This window comes from Typopeltis vanoorti, chromosome 14, assembly GCF_054136105.1.
Source record: "Typopeltis vanoorti isolate ZY-2024b chromosome 14, IOZ_Tvanoo_1.0, whole genome shotgun sequence".
Taxonomy (NCBI): domain Eukaryota; kingdom Metazoa; phylum Arthropoda; class Arachnida; order Uropygi; family Thelyphonidae; genus Typopeltis; species Typopeltis vanoorti.
In genome coordinates, this window is record NC_143562.1 from 107528187 (window position 1) to 107543586 (window position 15400).

General features: G+C 32.7%; 1 protein-coding gene across 6 annotated transcripts in view; it reads right to left on the reverse strand.

The window, feature by feature from the left end:
- The window catches only part of LOC150099827 (semaphorin-1A-like), a 405107-nt gene that overhangs the window by 55716 nt on the left and 333991 nt on the right, over nucleotides 1–15400 (reverse strand). For 4 of the 6 annotated variants that reach the window (XM_090404329.1, XM_090404331.1, XM_090404328.1 and 1 more), the window contains one exon: nucleotides 3088–3210. The exons of the other annotated variants lie outside the window; for them this stretch is intronic. In XM_090404329.1, coding sequence (XP_090260455.1) covers nucleotides 3088–3210 — 123 coding nt within the window. The remainder of the gene's footprint in view (nucleotides 1–3087; nucleotides 3211–15400) is intronic. 6 annotated transcript variants of the gene reach the window in all.

Sequence of the window (15400 nt, forward strand, 5' to 3'; positions counted from 1 at the left end):
CTGCTTATAGGTATAGGACACATTTGCAGTGTATTATTTGATTCCAAATTTTTAACAGCTATAATGTAACTATGAAAAGTAGTTCTTACACAACTTACAGGATAACTTGCTATTTTCAAATTAGTAGGGAAGCCTCTTGTCTGTGTTGTTTATGAATGTTCGAACATACTTGTTTACATTTGTATTATAGGATGGATTCCACAATCTACTTTTTCCCTCCTAACCTAAGCTCTTCACTAGATTTATCCTTATGGATGCTATTTCAAAAGGCACAGTCCTTAAGTTCATATGCAATTTATTGTAACTTGGAGTATAACCAAATGAAAGAGCGACATCAATTGCGAATTGAAGGTACTACCACAGTATTTTCAATTCAAAATTATTTGCATTAGTATACAGGCTGAGAATACAGTTGTGTTATGACTTTTACAGAAAAACAATTAGATTATAAGTGAGACAGGCTGCGGCCAGAGAAAGCCAAATGCCATTTAGCAAAGAATGGACTTCCAAATTTTTTAAATAGGCACAGCAATTCATATTTTGAAAGATCTTATAAACTTCTAATTCTTTGAAGCCTTTTGTAACAGGAATTTGAGACAGATGTAGCAAACTTGTCTATATGTCCACATTAAGAAGTATATTGCAGGTAAAAGTATATATTAATTTCTAGACACAAGAAATGGCAAACTATTCTTGGAAACAAAGAGTATTGTTCTTATGAAAGACTTAAAGAAATATGATTTATAAATAGCCAAAGCATCGATTAACTTTCCTAATACAAATAATGACTGCATGCTTATTTCAAATTTGATATTCTGCCTATGTTGTTAACACTACTTTATATATCAGTAGCCTGTCATTTTCTTTCAAACATTCATGCAGGTTCTACATGAAAGGCTTTGTAATATCCACATGGTCAATGTTATCTATTTGTCAATAATTTATTCTGAATATGCCAAATAAATGATAATTATATATATATAATAAATTTAATTTAATCCTTTATCCAAATGTGAGCAAACAAAGTTTGCACCTGAAAGTATCTTCAGGACTGAGGTAAGGTGGTACAACACTGGGCAACTCGTTGCAAAGGTGGAGCAAGCTAACGATCACTCCTATCTCAGTATCTCCCATAATGCAAAACACGACTCCTTGCGGATATGTATAATGTTATGCATTAAGGGAAGGGCCGCTACCCAGACTAGTTTCGACCTTTATTGAGTTCTCTTCAGTGGGAGCCAGGCCCAAGTGGAGATACCAGGCAGAAGCATTAGCAAGGGTCATCTCTAACCTATAGGAGTTGCCAAATGGTGTGCCACCTTTTTATTAAATTACTCTGGATTTAGAGAAAGATGTTGAAAGTTTATTCTTCACTTGGTTAGACTATAATAAATTTAGTTTAATTTTTTATCTAAGTGTGAGCAAACAAAGTTTGTGCCTTCAGGACTGGGGTAAGGTGGTACAACACAGGGCAACTGTCCTGAAGATACCCATTCCTGAAGACACTTTCAGGTGCAAACTTTATTTGCTCACACTTGGATAAAGGATTAAACTAAATTTATGATAGTCTAACCATGTGAAAAATAAACTTTCACCATCTTTCTCTAAATCCAGAGTAATTTAATAAAAAGGTGGCACACTGTTTGGCAACTCCTATAGGTAGAGATGACCTTGCTAATGCTTCTGCCTGGTATCTCCACTTGGGCCTGGCTCCCACTGAAGAGACCTCAATAAAGGTCGAAACTAGTCTGGGTAGTGGCCCTTCCCTTAATGCATAACATTATACATATCCGCAAGGAGATGTGTTTTGCATTATGGGAGATACTGAGAGATAGGAGTGATCGTTAGCTTGCTCCACCTTTGCAACGAGTTTCCCAGTGTTGTACCACCTTACCCCAGTCCTGAAGATACTTTCAGGCACAAACTTTGTTTGCTCACACTTGGATAAAGAATTAAACTAAATTTATTATCGTCTAACCACGTGAAAAATAAACTTTCTACATATATGTTTAATTCTGCTCGAGTATTAACTGAAGGTTATCATAAATGGATTTATATTTAATAATGCAATTGTGTTTCATCTATTATAAAGCTATTGCACCTATGCAGGAAGTCATGATCTAAACTGATGTTTAAGGATTACAAATTCATCTTCTTATAATTTGGGACATTTTGATGTATCCTACCTTCTTAGTATTTATAACAACATGAAATGATTTCATGACTATTTACAGTGATTTATCTATCATAAGAGCTGAAATTTAAACTAGACTATGTTAATTACTATGTTATGTATATTGATAATGAAATAAAATTTGCTTCAACTTTAGGCATCACATGAAAACCACAGTAGGTATATATTTAATTTTACAACCATTCAAATGAAGCTTTTATCTAATTTCAACCTTTTTGATCATAAAGCCTCCAAATGAAAACTGAATTTTAACAAAACAGTAATTCAATAATTAGAAAATTGCTATGATTGGTATGATAAGTTTAAATGTGAACTAAATATGTAAAACAGGATTTTGGGCACTTAAATAAATTTCACTTTCAGGCCAAATCAAGCAATCCCCACTTGAACCCAATTTCCATGTGTAACTGAAATATACTGCTGAAATGAAAAGTAAAATCACATATGAAACATACTTAAACCTATAACACTCTTAAGCAATAAATCCATTAATTTTAAATATTGAGAGATGACAAACTAAACGATAACGGAAACACCAGAATCTGTCTGTCAATTTTGAGAACTTCATATGGATATAATAAATTTAGGACAGACTACAATACAATTAAGATAAAGCAACATGTATGACAAAGTGAAAGACAACATGAAGAATTCTGGAGATGCCTGCTACATGCCATATTAGGGGCAGGATGCAGCCAAGGGTAGGTGTCACATGACCTGGCTGACTGCCATTTTGAAAGAAAGCTGCCTTTTAACTGACCACTTTTTTTTTTACTAAAAGTAAAAAATATATCTATGTATAATCACTAATTATCAAAAGTTTATCTTCAATACAATGGCATTTGAAACAACTGCCAGTCATGTGACATGCTGTTTGTGGGGGTGGGGCTTACCATCTTCAACCTGGTCTGTCTCTGTTGTAGAAGTGAATTCACCGCCTGTCTGTGTATCATGTCGACTGGCAAAAAGGTGGGGTGTGCGCTGAGGAACAGGTACAGCTGAAGAAGATGTACGTCCTGTGTTAAAATTAATTATTTTTAATATTACATGAAAGTGAAATACTATGAAAATATATCAATATTTGTTTTATAGAAAAAATTTTTTTTATTTACTATGAAGTATGAAATAAACCACCAGCTGCATTAATACTTGTTTTATTTTCAACATAAATTACTTAGTCATATTTATTTTTAACATACAGAACATGGCAGAATACTAAAAATATATCAATTATATTGCATTTTCCTCACTAAACACCCTGAATAGGAATATGAAAAATAACGCTAAACTGAATCAAATTTTAAAGAGTTCATTAAAACAAGTCAATGTTGCCAACCAAGAGAGAAAAGGGCAATTATACAGGTATACCCTGCTATCCAGAGATGCATGAATGAAAAAGTGCAGAGTGAATAAACAAGTCAAGCAATTCTGAGAGACCTGAAGTAATAGAGGTAAATGGAGTCTGACACACACACAGTTCAAGCAAATAATGACACTGTATATATGTTAAGCATAGGATATGAAAGGGAAGAAATGCTAAAAGTATGCCAAAATGATACACGAGATGCTCCAACTTGATATCTGACTGAACACAATACAAACTGACTGATAATTTCACATCTATGGATAGCAGAATATACCAGTTGTGTAAATTTACTGCATAAATGATAAGTACAGCCATTAACACATGGAAGTTAATGTATCGATTTTTATTATTTTTTTTCTCAAGTGCAGTCACATGGGATGTATGTTATTAATGCTGATGTTTAAAAATGTGCATAATTTGGGAATTTATTAGCCAAAAGAATAAACACTACTATCTAGGAAATGAAGTGCAATGCGTGAATTTAAGGACAGATATGACAGGATGCATACCGTTTGTTTCAATCAGAGAATTATTTAATTGATATTTTATGAATTGAGAATGAAGGGGCAACATCACTTTTTGCATATCCTCATCTCAACTACTGCAGTAGTGGTTGCTGTGATACACTATATCATAGTACTAATAAAAACAGTCAATGAATATCCAGATATAATATGAAGAACTGAAGTGATCATATTAATAAGCCTGTTGCCTTAGTAATCAAGTCTTGGATTCACAGAAATTAATTTCATATGAACATTTGACTTCAAAAAATGAAAATTTACCTCCTAAGAGATTACAGAAGTTGTTGGATTTTAGATGATACTGTTGTTTGTTTTCTTAAAAGAAAATTTTGCATAATTTACATCCTTCCACTTTAAGCCAAGCTACTTCATACCATTGTCAAATGTCTCCCCCCCCCCCACACACACATCTACATGAAGGGTTTACCTATAGCTGAAATCATACAAAGTAACTCAATTTCATTTATGAAGAATTATCTGGAAAACTCTTGAAACTAATGGGTCCCTACTATTTTACTTTGAAACTTCACTTTCTTAAATACATTTCATTATCAGTATATCACAATATAGACAGTTTCTGGGTTTTATGCTAACACAAACCACACTTAATTGTATGATTAACTAGTGCTATCAAGTATTACAATTTGTGATATTGGAGTTTAAACATTCTCATGAAATCTGAATTAGCAAATCATAAAAACAATTTTGAGAAATCTGTTATGGAATATAGTCCTCTGAAAAAATAATCATTAATAAAAATTATTCTGAACGTTTATTTAAAAAAAAAAATGCATCCATTCAGCAGTAACTATTCATTTTTTTAATACACATAAATTTGATGAGTACAATGACATGGTTAAAACAAACTTTTCAGATTATGTGAAATCAAGTAAGGAAAAATGCCTGTTTACCAGGATAAAAACCTGAGTTTCTATGCTACTTCCATACAAAGTTAACCCATCTCTCCATCATTCAGAACAGACATCACTGAAGCTTTTTCAAGCTTTTTTAATGATTTTAGGAAATTGTATTTTTGCCCAATTTTCAGATTACAACCACATTTACATAGCAATATTATGTTTATAACAAGCATTTCATTTAGAATTTCACATTTTTTATGTGAAAAGTTGTAAATTTTTATCCCCCCCCACCAAAATCTAAAGTACTTGCAACACAATCCTTGTACTTTCATCCTGTATGCAGTAGATTACTGCTGCATGTAGATTTTTATTCTAAAATATTCATCTAATGCAACTGATGTATGCATATGATTTGCTATTATTTGAGGAAATACCATAAACAAATGAATTATGGGATATAGTTCTGCACGATTATTTTTAATGCTGAATGAGTGAGAAAAATTTAATTTCAAAAAAGCATTTAAATTGAAGCACAACCTAAGATTTTTTTTTAGAAATCCTATCAAGTTCTGATTCGAAATGTGCAATTTTATTTTCCAAACAATTTTTGTTTTGAAAAAAATAAAATAAAATAAAAATTCTTAATTTTTATCCCACATCCTACCCTAAAAAGATTTTTGTACATTTCTCTGTCTGTTACAACTGCTGACTCATTTCATGTAACATGAGATGGTATTGAGAACTTAACATGGACAACTTTTACATAGACTACATATTATAGGAAACTCATTATACAAAGTTTTTACTGTTGTATTTGAAGCCTTCCCCTCACCCCACCCAACCTCCACTCCCTGGCAAAATTGTAACGGAGCAGCAAGACATCCTGCAACTCACATTAAAAGGCTGGGCTTTTATGTCAATACCATCAATGAAAATTGAAACTTGCAGCATATTTTACTTTTCTATGTTAAATAATCCAGGAGCTGAGTTCTACAAATCAAACAAATTTTTTTTCAAACCATTTCAGGTGCCCACTAAGCAGAGTGGTTGTCTTGTATTAGGTGATGAGAATCATCTACCCATTAGCCACTGAGTCAAAACTTTGTCTACCTCTTAATGGCATCAAATTTCGTTCAAAAACATTGCAACTATATTTCCAATCGAATGTATGCAGGTGGAAATCCCTATTTCAAAGAATGCTTATCAATTATACATAATGAAATATTCCTGATTCTGAGAGATTTTAATAACATTGTTGCAATATATTCTGATTGTTTTTAATAAATCCTTAGAGACATACATAAAGAACACCCTTAAAATGTGTATGTATTCCAGTTACAGGAACACCATTCCATCTTGTTTTGATCCAATATACTATGCCATATTCTCGCATACTGTTATGAGAGGGAAGGGGGGGGGGTTGAAAATGTAGGTACCACACTAAGTATTCAGCATATGGTGCTAGGAATCCTAGTTAATGGACTGTATGTTTGTCGACACACTGCAGGGTTATCATAACACTTGCCATCATAATAGAAAATGGCAATGGGACATTTTGAAAATTATGATGACATCACAAGGTGTGATTAACAACTTATTTTTGTGGACAAAGAATGTTTTAAAAGCCAATATCCATGAACAGCTCGTTTAAGATTCCAACTTTTGCAGTCTCAATATTAACTGCCGATCATTTTCTTTTGAGCAAAACTGCATCCTTTTCTATGGTTTCAGATGTTCCCTCCCCTCCAGATGGAGTGGTTACATCTGGAGGTCTGAAAAGTTCTTGGCCTAACAATGAAAAAACGAATTTATAATTTTAAAATTTCTATTTTTCAACATAATCTTCCCTTAGGACTAATACATTTATTCCAATGATTATCCAGTGCCATTATTCCATCCCTGTAGTGGGTCTCAGTAAGATCGTGCACTTGATCAATGATTTCTGGTGTTAGTACACTTTTTGGATGTCCTTCATGTGGATCATCTTCAAGGCTGGCACGACCACGTTTAAACTCAGCAGCCCATTTCTTAATTGCCAAAAATGAAGGAGAAGAGTGCCCATAAACTTTTATTAACTTCAAATGAATTTTTTTGGCATTAAACCGTCTTTTACAAAGAATTTTATAACCACACGATACTCAATTTTATCCAGTTCAAGGGATACAGACTACACTTTTGCTTCATACAGCTGTATAAAACAAACTACTCAATAGAATGACTTGCATTTTCACATGGATGCTTATGACAGATGTACCAACTTAGAAAAAAAAAAAAAAAATCGTGCTGATATTGTTGCTATCTATGATCGCAGCCAAGAACTTTTCAGACTACCCTTGCATACATCCCATAGCAGCATTCTTTCAAAATAAAATCTAATGTATTTACTAACTGTTACCAACTTTGAACAGATTTAATATCAACACAAAAATTGCCACACAAACACCTATGGACTATAAATCTACACTTAATAAGCATGTGATTAACAATGAAATACAGTAATCTAACATTTGTCTGACCACAGTAAGAAGGAAATTTGCTGTTCTGATAACTATAAATTCAGATAATTATAATTGCACTATGCTCCACCAGTGTTTCTGAACTTTCTTTACTGTAACCCATTTTATATCGTGGCCCTCTATCCATCGACACACACAAGTTTCATGAAAAATACATAACAAGTTAATATCAAATATGATTTTATTAACAATTAAATACATTTAAAAAAATCTAATTTACTGGAAATTAGAAAATAATTTCTGTTTTTGTATTACTTCATCATTCTTCTAAGGAAACGAACCATTTTGAGGGCAATTTTTACTTTGCTGATTAAAATGTTACAGTTGTGAATTTCAGAACTGTAGCACTATGTTAGTGTGATAAATGGATTTTTTAAAAAAAATATTTTTTAAACACTTATGAAGACATGTTGCAAGAAGTTTCTACTGAAGACCAACTTCCGTCTATTTCATAAAAATAAAATCTGGTCATAACCCCAAATTTTTCTGACTAGTGGGTCATAACCTGAAGTTTGAAAACTTGCTACTCTACTATGTCAGTTGCCATATATGCAGGGGCTCCAGAAATACAACTTAAATCTATTAAAAAAAAAAAAAAAAAAAAATTTACTCAAGTATTGGTCTACTTTATATAAATATTGTTATAAGTGATGTCTGAAAAAAATTTAATGTGATGATGACAAATGAAATAATACATTCATTAATTCTCACTATTTGTTACATGTAATTGTACAGAAATACGCTTTCCTTAATTGTAGGTTTAAAATGTACACCATAATACAGTTCATTACAACTGTTCACAATTAAAGGTGAATTTATATAAATTATTCATGAACAATAATTCAGTAGGAAAGAAATGATAAAATTCATGAAAACATAAGTAGCCAGCACTTGCTCTGGAGCCAGACTCGCTTTTCACGATGCACTCAGTCACATGATCAGGTCTGATTTGTCTTTGTGAGATAACTATTTTTTAAATAACAGTATTAAGAAACATTTTCATTATGTAAAATGCTCAAGTATTACATTCCACTAAGCTAATTCATGTTGCAAGCTGTTAAAATAAGCTTGGGACAATGCTATATTTAGGACTGTGCACCTGCTTAAGGGGTAAAGATGTTGGTAGAGTATGATGTATTATAGTATTTGATTAAATTGTACTAATTTTAATTTGTTAATGAAATTGTATTGTGAGAAAAGCAATTTTTTTAACATTGTAGTTGTATATTGCATATGTCATGCACATATATACATGTATTAAGTTAATATTAAACTATACAAATGCATTGATTAAAGGATAAAATTTATTTACTGGAAACGATAACTGTATTTGAATTTAAATGCATTCATGATATCAAAAAAAACTTGTTTTCACACATCATTTGGACGAGATTTTGTTTTCAAGTAAAGATGTGACTGTAGCATACAATAGTTCTGAATCTTAAAGGAAATGAAAGGACAGAAGAAAGTGAAGTTAATTTTTTTATGTTATGACTTTTTAGAGAAAAAAAACAGCAACTAAAATTGCAAGGGATGCTGTTTTGAAGAAAGAATTTCTGATCCAGAAGTTATTTTTAACTCTCTGAAAATAAAACTTCTTTAATGAATTTGTTGGTAGCCACCTATGATCAAATAACTTGACAGTATTTGAAATGTTTTTTAATTAAAAAAAAAATTGTAAATTATGCAAAGAAAATATATATTTAATGCATTTAAAATGAGGCTAAAAATTCATTCACCATTAGTCTTGGTTAACTCATCTGTGGTGAGTGGGTTTCTGGAGCCCTGCATATGTTTTGAAGGTCAGATAAATGGTAGATTACCATATATATCCCATCTGATCCCAGGCTACTATTAGATGACATGCTAATAGAATTCAAGAAGCATTAATTGCATTATGTATGCTGATCAGGTCATTCTCTTCCAATGCTGTTTTATTGGGAATGAAACAGGTCTGTCATTACATATCCTATAATGTAAGTACTCATCCATGGACTAAAGCACAAATCACCCACAATAAAGAGGTTCATGGCAAAATGCCTTCTGCTGCTAAAGGGTGATTCAGGTGTTTTGAAATTGATTTTCTAGTGTATAATAGGGAAGATCAAATAATGATAAACTAGTCATGAAGTACTGTTTAAGATCAACTTTTTCCCCATCAAGCATTTACTTATCATTTGTCAGGTCTGATACTGAATCAAACCTTATGTTTCTACATATACACATGATGGTAATGAAACAATCAGATATCTTGAAGAGGACATTTCGTACACTTCTTTGACAAGCAGTATATAATTATTGTTAGTAAGGAGCACTGCAATGCTTAAACACGTGATACGGAGACCATCCAGCTATACCTCTGAAAGAGATCATTTTTATAACAGTGATCAACTGCTGCTGTCAGAACTAAAATTTATGGAGCAGTTTGCATGAGGACAATGATTTGCATTAATAATTTTTATACCCTATTCACTATCATCACTGTATGATTGTATGCCAAAGCTATTCAACTATGCAGTGAACAAGATATAAAAAATTTCTACCTACAAATGACTAAATTTGTCCCCTGACCAAACTAAAAACAGTACTCATGGTCAGTTTGAATACCTGATTACTTGTCATAAATAAATTTGCATGAAACTTAAGTCTTCTTTCTGCATTTCTTGAACTTGTGAGACTAATATTGCTTTTAAGACTTAGTACTTGTACTTGACTTAGTAATTAAACCAGATATATAAACATGAGAGCATTAACATGAAATTAGAAAGACTGGATGAAAACACTAAATGAAAACCCTTAAAAAAATTAACAGGTAATAATAAGGCCAAAATAAACTGCAAATACAATCATAAAATGCTATTTACAACATCCTACAAGACTACAACAATTTTAAAATTTCATAACTAATGACTTATTTTTTGTTTGTTTTCAAATGCTATAATCAGAATTTGTTCAGAATACAAACTATCTTTCAGACCACGTGCCCAAATGAACTGTATCAGTTCATTTGCTTCACTGATACAGATTCCTCCAGAATTATGGCTTCTAATATTTGATGATTCAAGTTTGATTCTTTACTTTGAGATAAGCAGTGATTTAATACATTCTGTTCTTCAGGATGTCAATGAAGAATCTAAAGGCACCTCTGCAGTGCAAGTGGAAGAATGACAGTACACTGCTCTCTTTGATTGGAAAAGACCTACATTCAATTCTTGTTGTGACAAAAGGAATCTTTTTATGGTTTTTTTTCAATTGAAGGTGAGTTACCTAATCTCGCACAGAGGTAGAAGGTTTTTCCCCCACAGGTTTTCATTGTGCATACAGATAAAATATGCTAGATAAAGATGGACAATAGACAGTGTGTGTGTGTAGATGGTGGTAGTGATGTCCTGCGTAATTGGTGGAGATAGGGAGTTGTACAGTATGGTGCCCTACTTGGACTCCTTGAAGGTATTAAATAATAATAAAACAAACATCAAATTCTTCATTTTGTGGGTAAGTCAGGAATCTATAGTTCTAAGACAGCAACCAATAATTGTCTCTGTGCTTTTCAAATTTCAATTATTTTATGTCATATGTGAATTTTATTCTGAAAGAATCAGCCTTTGTTCAATTACCTGCACTACAGAAGTTCTGACCGAGTCTGTTGGATGAGATTTTATTTTTGACATTAAAATTACTTACTGCTTCAGAAGACTTCATCATGACTCTTGAAACCAGGACAAAATATAAGCATATCTATTATTAAAGAATAAGTATAAGGGATATTTGAAAACAGAGTACTTACATTATGTGGTGTTTAAGTAACTTCAGACTTGGGCATTATTTCTTCTCAGAATAATGTCTTCGACATGCTATATACTTTTTTCATTACCTCACTTCTCAAAACCTACAATAGGCAATTTTGAGACATCTTGCATAAGGTAAAAGCAGCAGTTTGCTTGAATTCCATGTTGGAATTTTTGTCCTCAATTCATAGCCATGTTTGACATTAAAATATCTAGAATCACATGGAGCAAATTTGGAACTGTAAAGTGGGTGTTCTACAAATGTTTCAGTGATGGCTGCTGATACCTCTGCTGACATGCACTATCTTAAATACAAAACCATTGAAATTTGCCCTATCTCTTTCTGCACCACATACCCCAGATAAGTCTTAAATGGTTCTACATATTCAATTGTTAGCCTGCTGAGGTGTTATGTGCATTACAATCTTATCAATAAAAACAATATCAGCATCACACTTGCAGATAACTACTGTATGAAATTTCTGCAGAGGTTGCAAGAAATTGGGTTTCTAACCACAGGACAAAGTTTTTTTTTTTTTTTTTTTTTCAATGTTTTATCAAGACTCGTTATCAATGATTATGGATAACCAATCAGTTTTTGATGCAAGAACTGAATTTTGTTGGTAAATTTTCATGCATATTGATCTACCAAGAGCACAGCAAATCCATCTTGTACATGTGAACTAGTGTTTGATTAACAAAAGATCACACTAGTTCAATAAACTTGCTCTAGTCATTAGAACTATAGGGTTTCTTTTTCTTTTTTGAAATTCAGTGGATTTTCCAATCCTAGCAATCAGTTTTACTGAACCAACCAGGGGTGGCTTGTGCATAGGCACTGCGGAACTGCAGCACCCCCAATTTTTCTCGATATATAAATATATTTATTAATTTATTTATATTTGCTTGTAATATTTAATTTTATCATCAACAATTCTTATTTTGTATAAAAAATAATAAAAATCCATCTTATAGCACTTAGGAGGGCAAAGGACGCTAGCAGCACTGTGTTTACCACAGTGTCATATTGCTACGCACGCAAGCATATGCACGTCATAGTGAGATGCGACTATTAGCGTAATGAGGCATTGTCCGTCGTGCAGTTTCACTGTTGTTAACATGCAGTTTGCGCCAGTAGTAGAGTGTTCATAGTGCTTATGTTTACTCCGTCTCTTTAAATATTTGGACATTACAAATAAAGACATAACATTTGTTATAGTTTTTATTTCAGAACATTATTGGAGTTATGATAATAGATTTTATTTTTAAGTAATTTTGAATTATACTAAATTGTATAATTTTATCGATAATAAACGATTTTTTTTCATGAAACACAATAAAAAGAATATATAATAAATTAAGTAATTTTGAATTATGCCAAACTATAATATTATTGATAATAAACACTATTTTTTCATGTTTAATTTTTAAAAAAAAATTTTTACGATAATTCTGATATTTTATCCAAACACGTATACACTGTACTTAGAGTGTGTATATTTCTAAAGTTGCAGCACCTGCACGATTTCAAGCCACGAGCCACCACTGGAACCAACTGTATTAACTATTTTCTCCAATGCAGCAAATCAATTTGAAATCTGAATTTTGGCCATCATGCATTTAGAAAAATAAATCAAAGGACCCATATTATTTTCAACTAGTTTGTTTCAAGATACCCTGATGATAATGATACTATCAATCTGATTTTTTTTTTTTTTTTTTGTGGCAAAAGTTAAATTTCTAACAGTGCACTAACCAATCAATTTGAATTATTATTATTATTCAGGCCTCCATGGAGTCAAAAGACTCATCGTGGGAGGTCCTTCATAAGAACATAAAATCTGTCAAGACTCATTGAATTATTTTTTAGCCGTTCTATATTTATCAGAAAATCAATGTATATAAAATTGCAATAATTTAAATGCAAAGTCATTATTTTCTCTATGTCCTTTTAACCATTCTCAGCCAGAATTGCTCATTCTGAACTTCTCAGGAACATCTTTAATGTCTGTTCCTATCAGTGGAACCTCATGCTAAAGATACAGCAATGAAATCTAAAGTAGATTATCATTACAGACTTGAGTAAGTGAATAGCCATGTATTACTAAACTTGGCATGGTTATTCAGTTCTATACATAAGGGATTTTATTATGGTGAGAGCTAAATAACTGGAAAGAGACTTCTACATAGCCTACAGAACTGGCTAGGACTTCTGACCAAACGTCTAATACTCACCTTGTGGTTACCCCATTATTGGTTACCCACTTGACTTAAACCACAAACACGTGGCAGTAAAATATGAATATATGTCATGCTGGCTGGGGTGTCTGAACTAAGTTTGTTATATTTGGTTCAGACACCCCAGGAATAGAAATTTCTCAAGAAGATTTTACTTTCGGGTTAAAAAGGTGAAAAATTATTGGAATTTAAGCACCTCTGTAGCACAATTGGAAGAACGGCGATACATTGCACCCTTCAATTCTCGTCATGACAGGAGGAATCTTTATATGGACTTTTTCAATTGAAGGTGAGTTAGCCAATGTCGTACGGAGGTAGCAGGGTTTTTTCCCCAGAAACTTGGGTTTTTCATCCTGCAAACAAACAAATCAGTCCTTCAGAACACATGCAATTTACAGACAAAAAATACTAGCTGTGGTGGTGGTGGTGGGCAGTAGATGGTGTTGATGTAGGTGATTGGTAGTAGAGGTTCTGTGTAGCAGTGGAGATGGCGAGTTGTACAGTAGGTGTCCTCCTGCGATGAGTCTTCAGACTCCTTGCAGGTGTCATGAATAATAACAAGTTGTGTGCAAGAAAAGAAAACTAGACTTCATGGAGGTGGGGCTCAAGAGTTAAAGAGGTAGTCTTGGAAGAATAATCATATTTAAAGATCATGGCAATTTAGTCAGTATATAGAGAAATACAAGAAAAGCAAGCTGTGTGTAAAAGAATCTTCTTTCTAGTACTGTTTATCCTGCAGGTGTAGGGTCCTTTATTACATACTGCAACTTTGGACAACTCCAAGTGGCCTGTCGCAGAGTCTGGCATTTGGGGGGGAGGGGTATTTTATGGTTTGCCTGTTCTGGAAAACAAAAAAACCCGAGTTTCCGGGTGAAAAAATGCATACCTCTATATGAGATTGGCTAACTCACCTTTAGTCAAAAGAGACTAGAGAAGTTCCTCACGTCTTGGACAGTAATCGAACCACGTCTTTCCAACCAAAGGACTTCATCTATACTGACTGAGCTATGGAGGCTCTCTGTGTGTAAAAGAATATAGACAAATATGAAAGGGGGAGAGGCATTACAAGATTCTAGAGCATATTCAAAAAGCTCATAAAGAATGTAGTACTATGTAAGCAATCAAATGATAAATGCATAAACCAGTTTTTCTAGATGTTTTGGGTAATCAGTTTAAAATATCGCTAGAAGAGATAAGCAATAACAGAACAATGGTAGAAAATACTCCAGAGGAATATAGTCAATGATACATATCAATACTTGGTATGAAAGAAAGTAATCAGAAACCAGAAATAATAATAATAATATAAGTATAATTCAGAAGGTCAAATTCCAGATGGCTTGAGCAGAGCTCTCATAATGCCTACCTATAAAAAGGAAAATAAAACTACGTAAAAATCACACAGGAATTCCCATGCTTAGAGTTCCAGGTAAGATTTATGTATGCATACTTCAGCAGATTATTACAACAAAAAGATTAAATTACAGAAGAGAAAGTTAGAGAGGGATAGTCAGGTCATACTTTTACACTAAGACAACCAGTCAAGAAAATCATGGAAATAAAAGGATGGATCTGTGTAGATCTCGAATACGACAAGGTAACCCAAAGGAAAGAGGTTCAGGTTATATAAGGTAAATAGGCCATAATAAAGGGTCCAATTGTAAGTTGTAAGTCAGAAAAGTTACAGAAGTTCAGGAAGAGATGATCTGATGTGAAATCAGACCAAAATTTACAGTTTTTAATCAGCTATATGGACTTCATTATGAAGGAAAGCAATCTTAAACCACATATTAAAATCTGAGCTATTTAACTCAGCTCTTTATACAGATTATGTCACTCCCTTAAATAAATTCAGTACATATCTACAGGAATCCTAACTAATCTGGTTATCACAAATTTATGAAAATTATCACG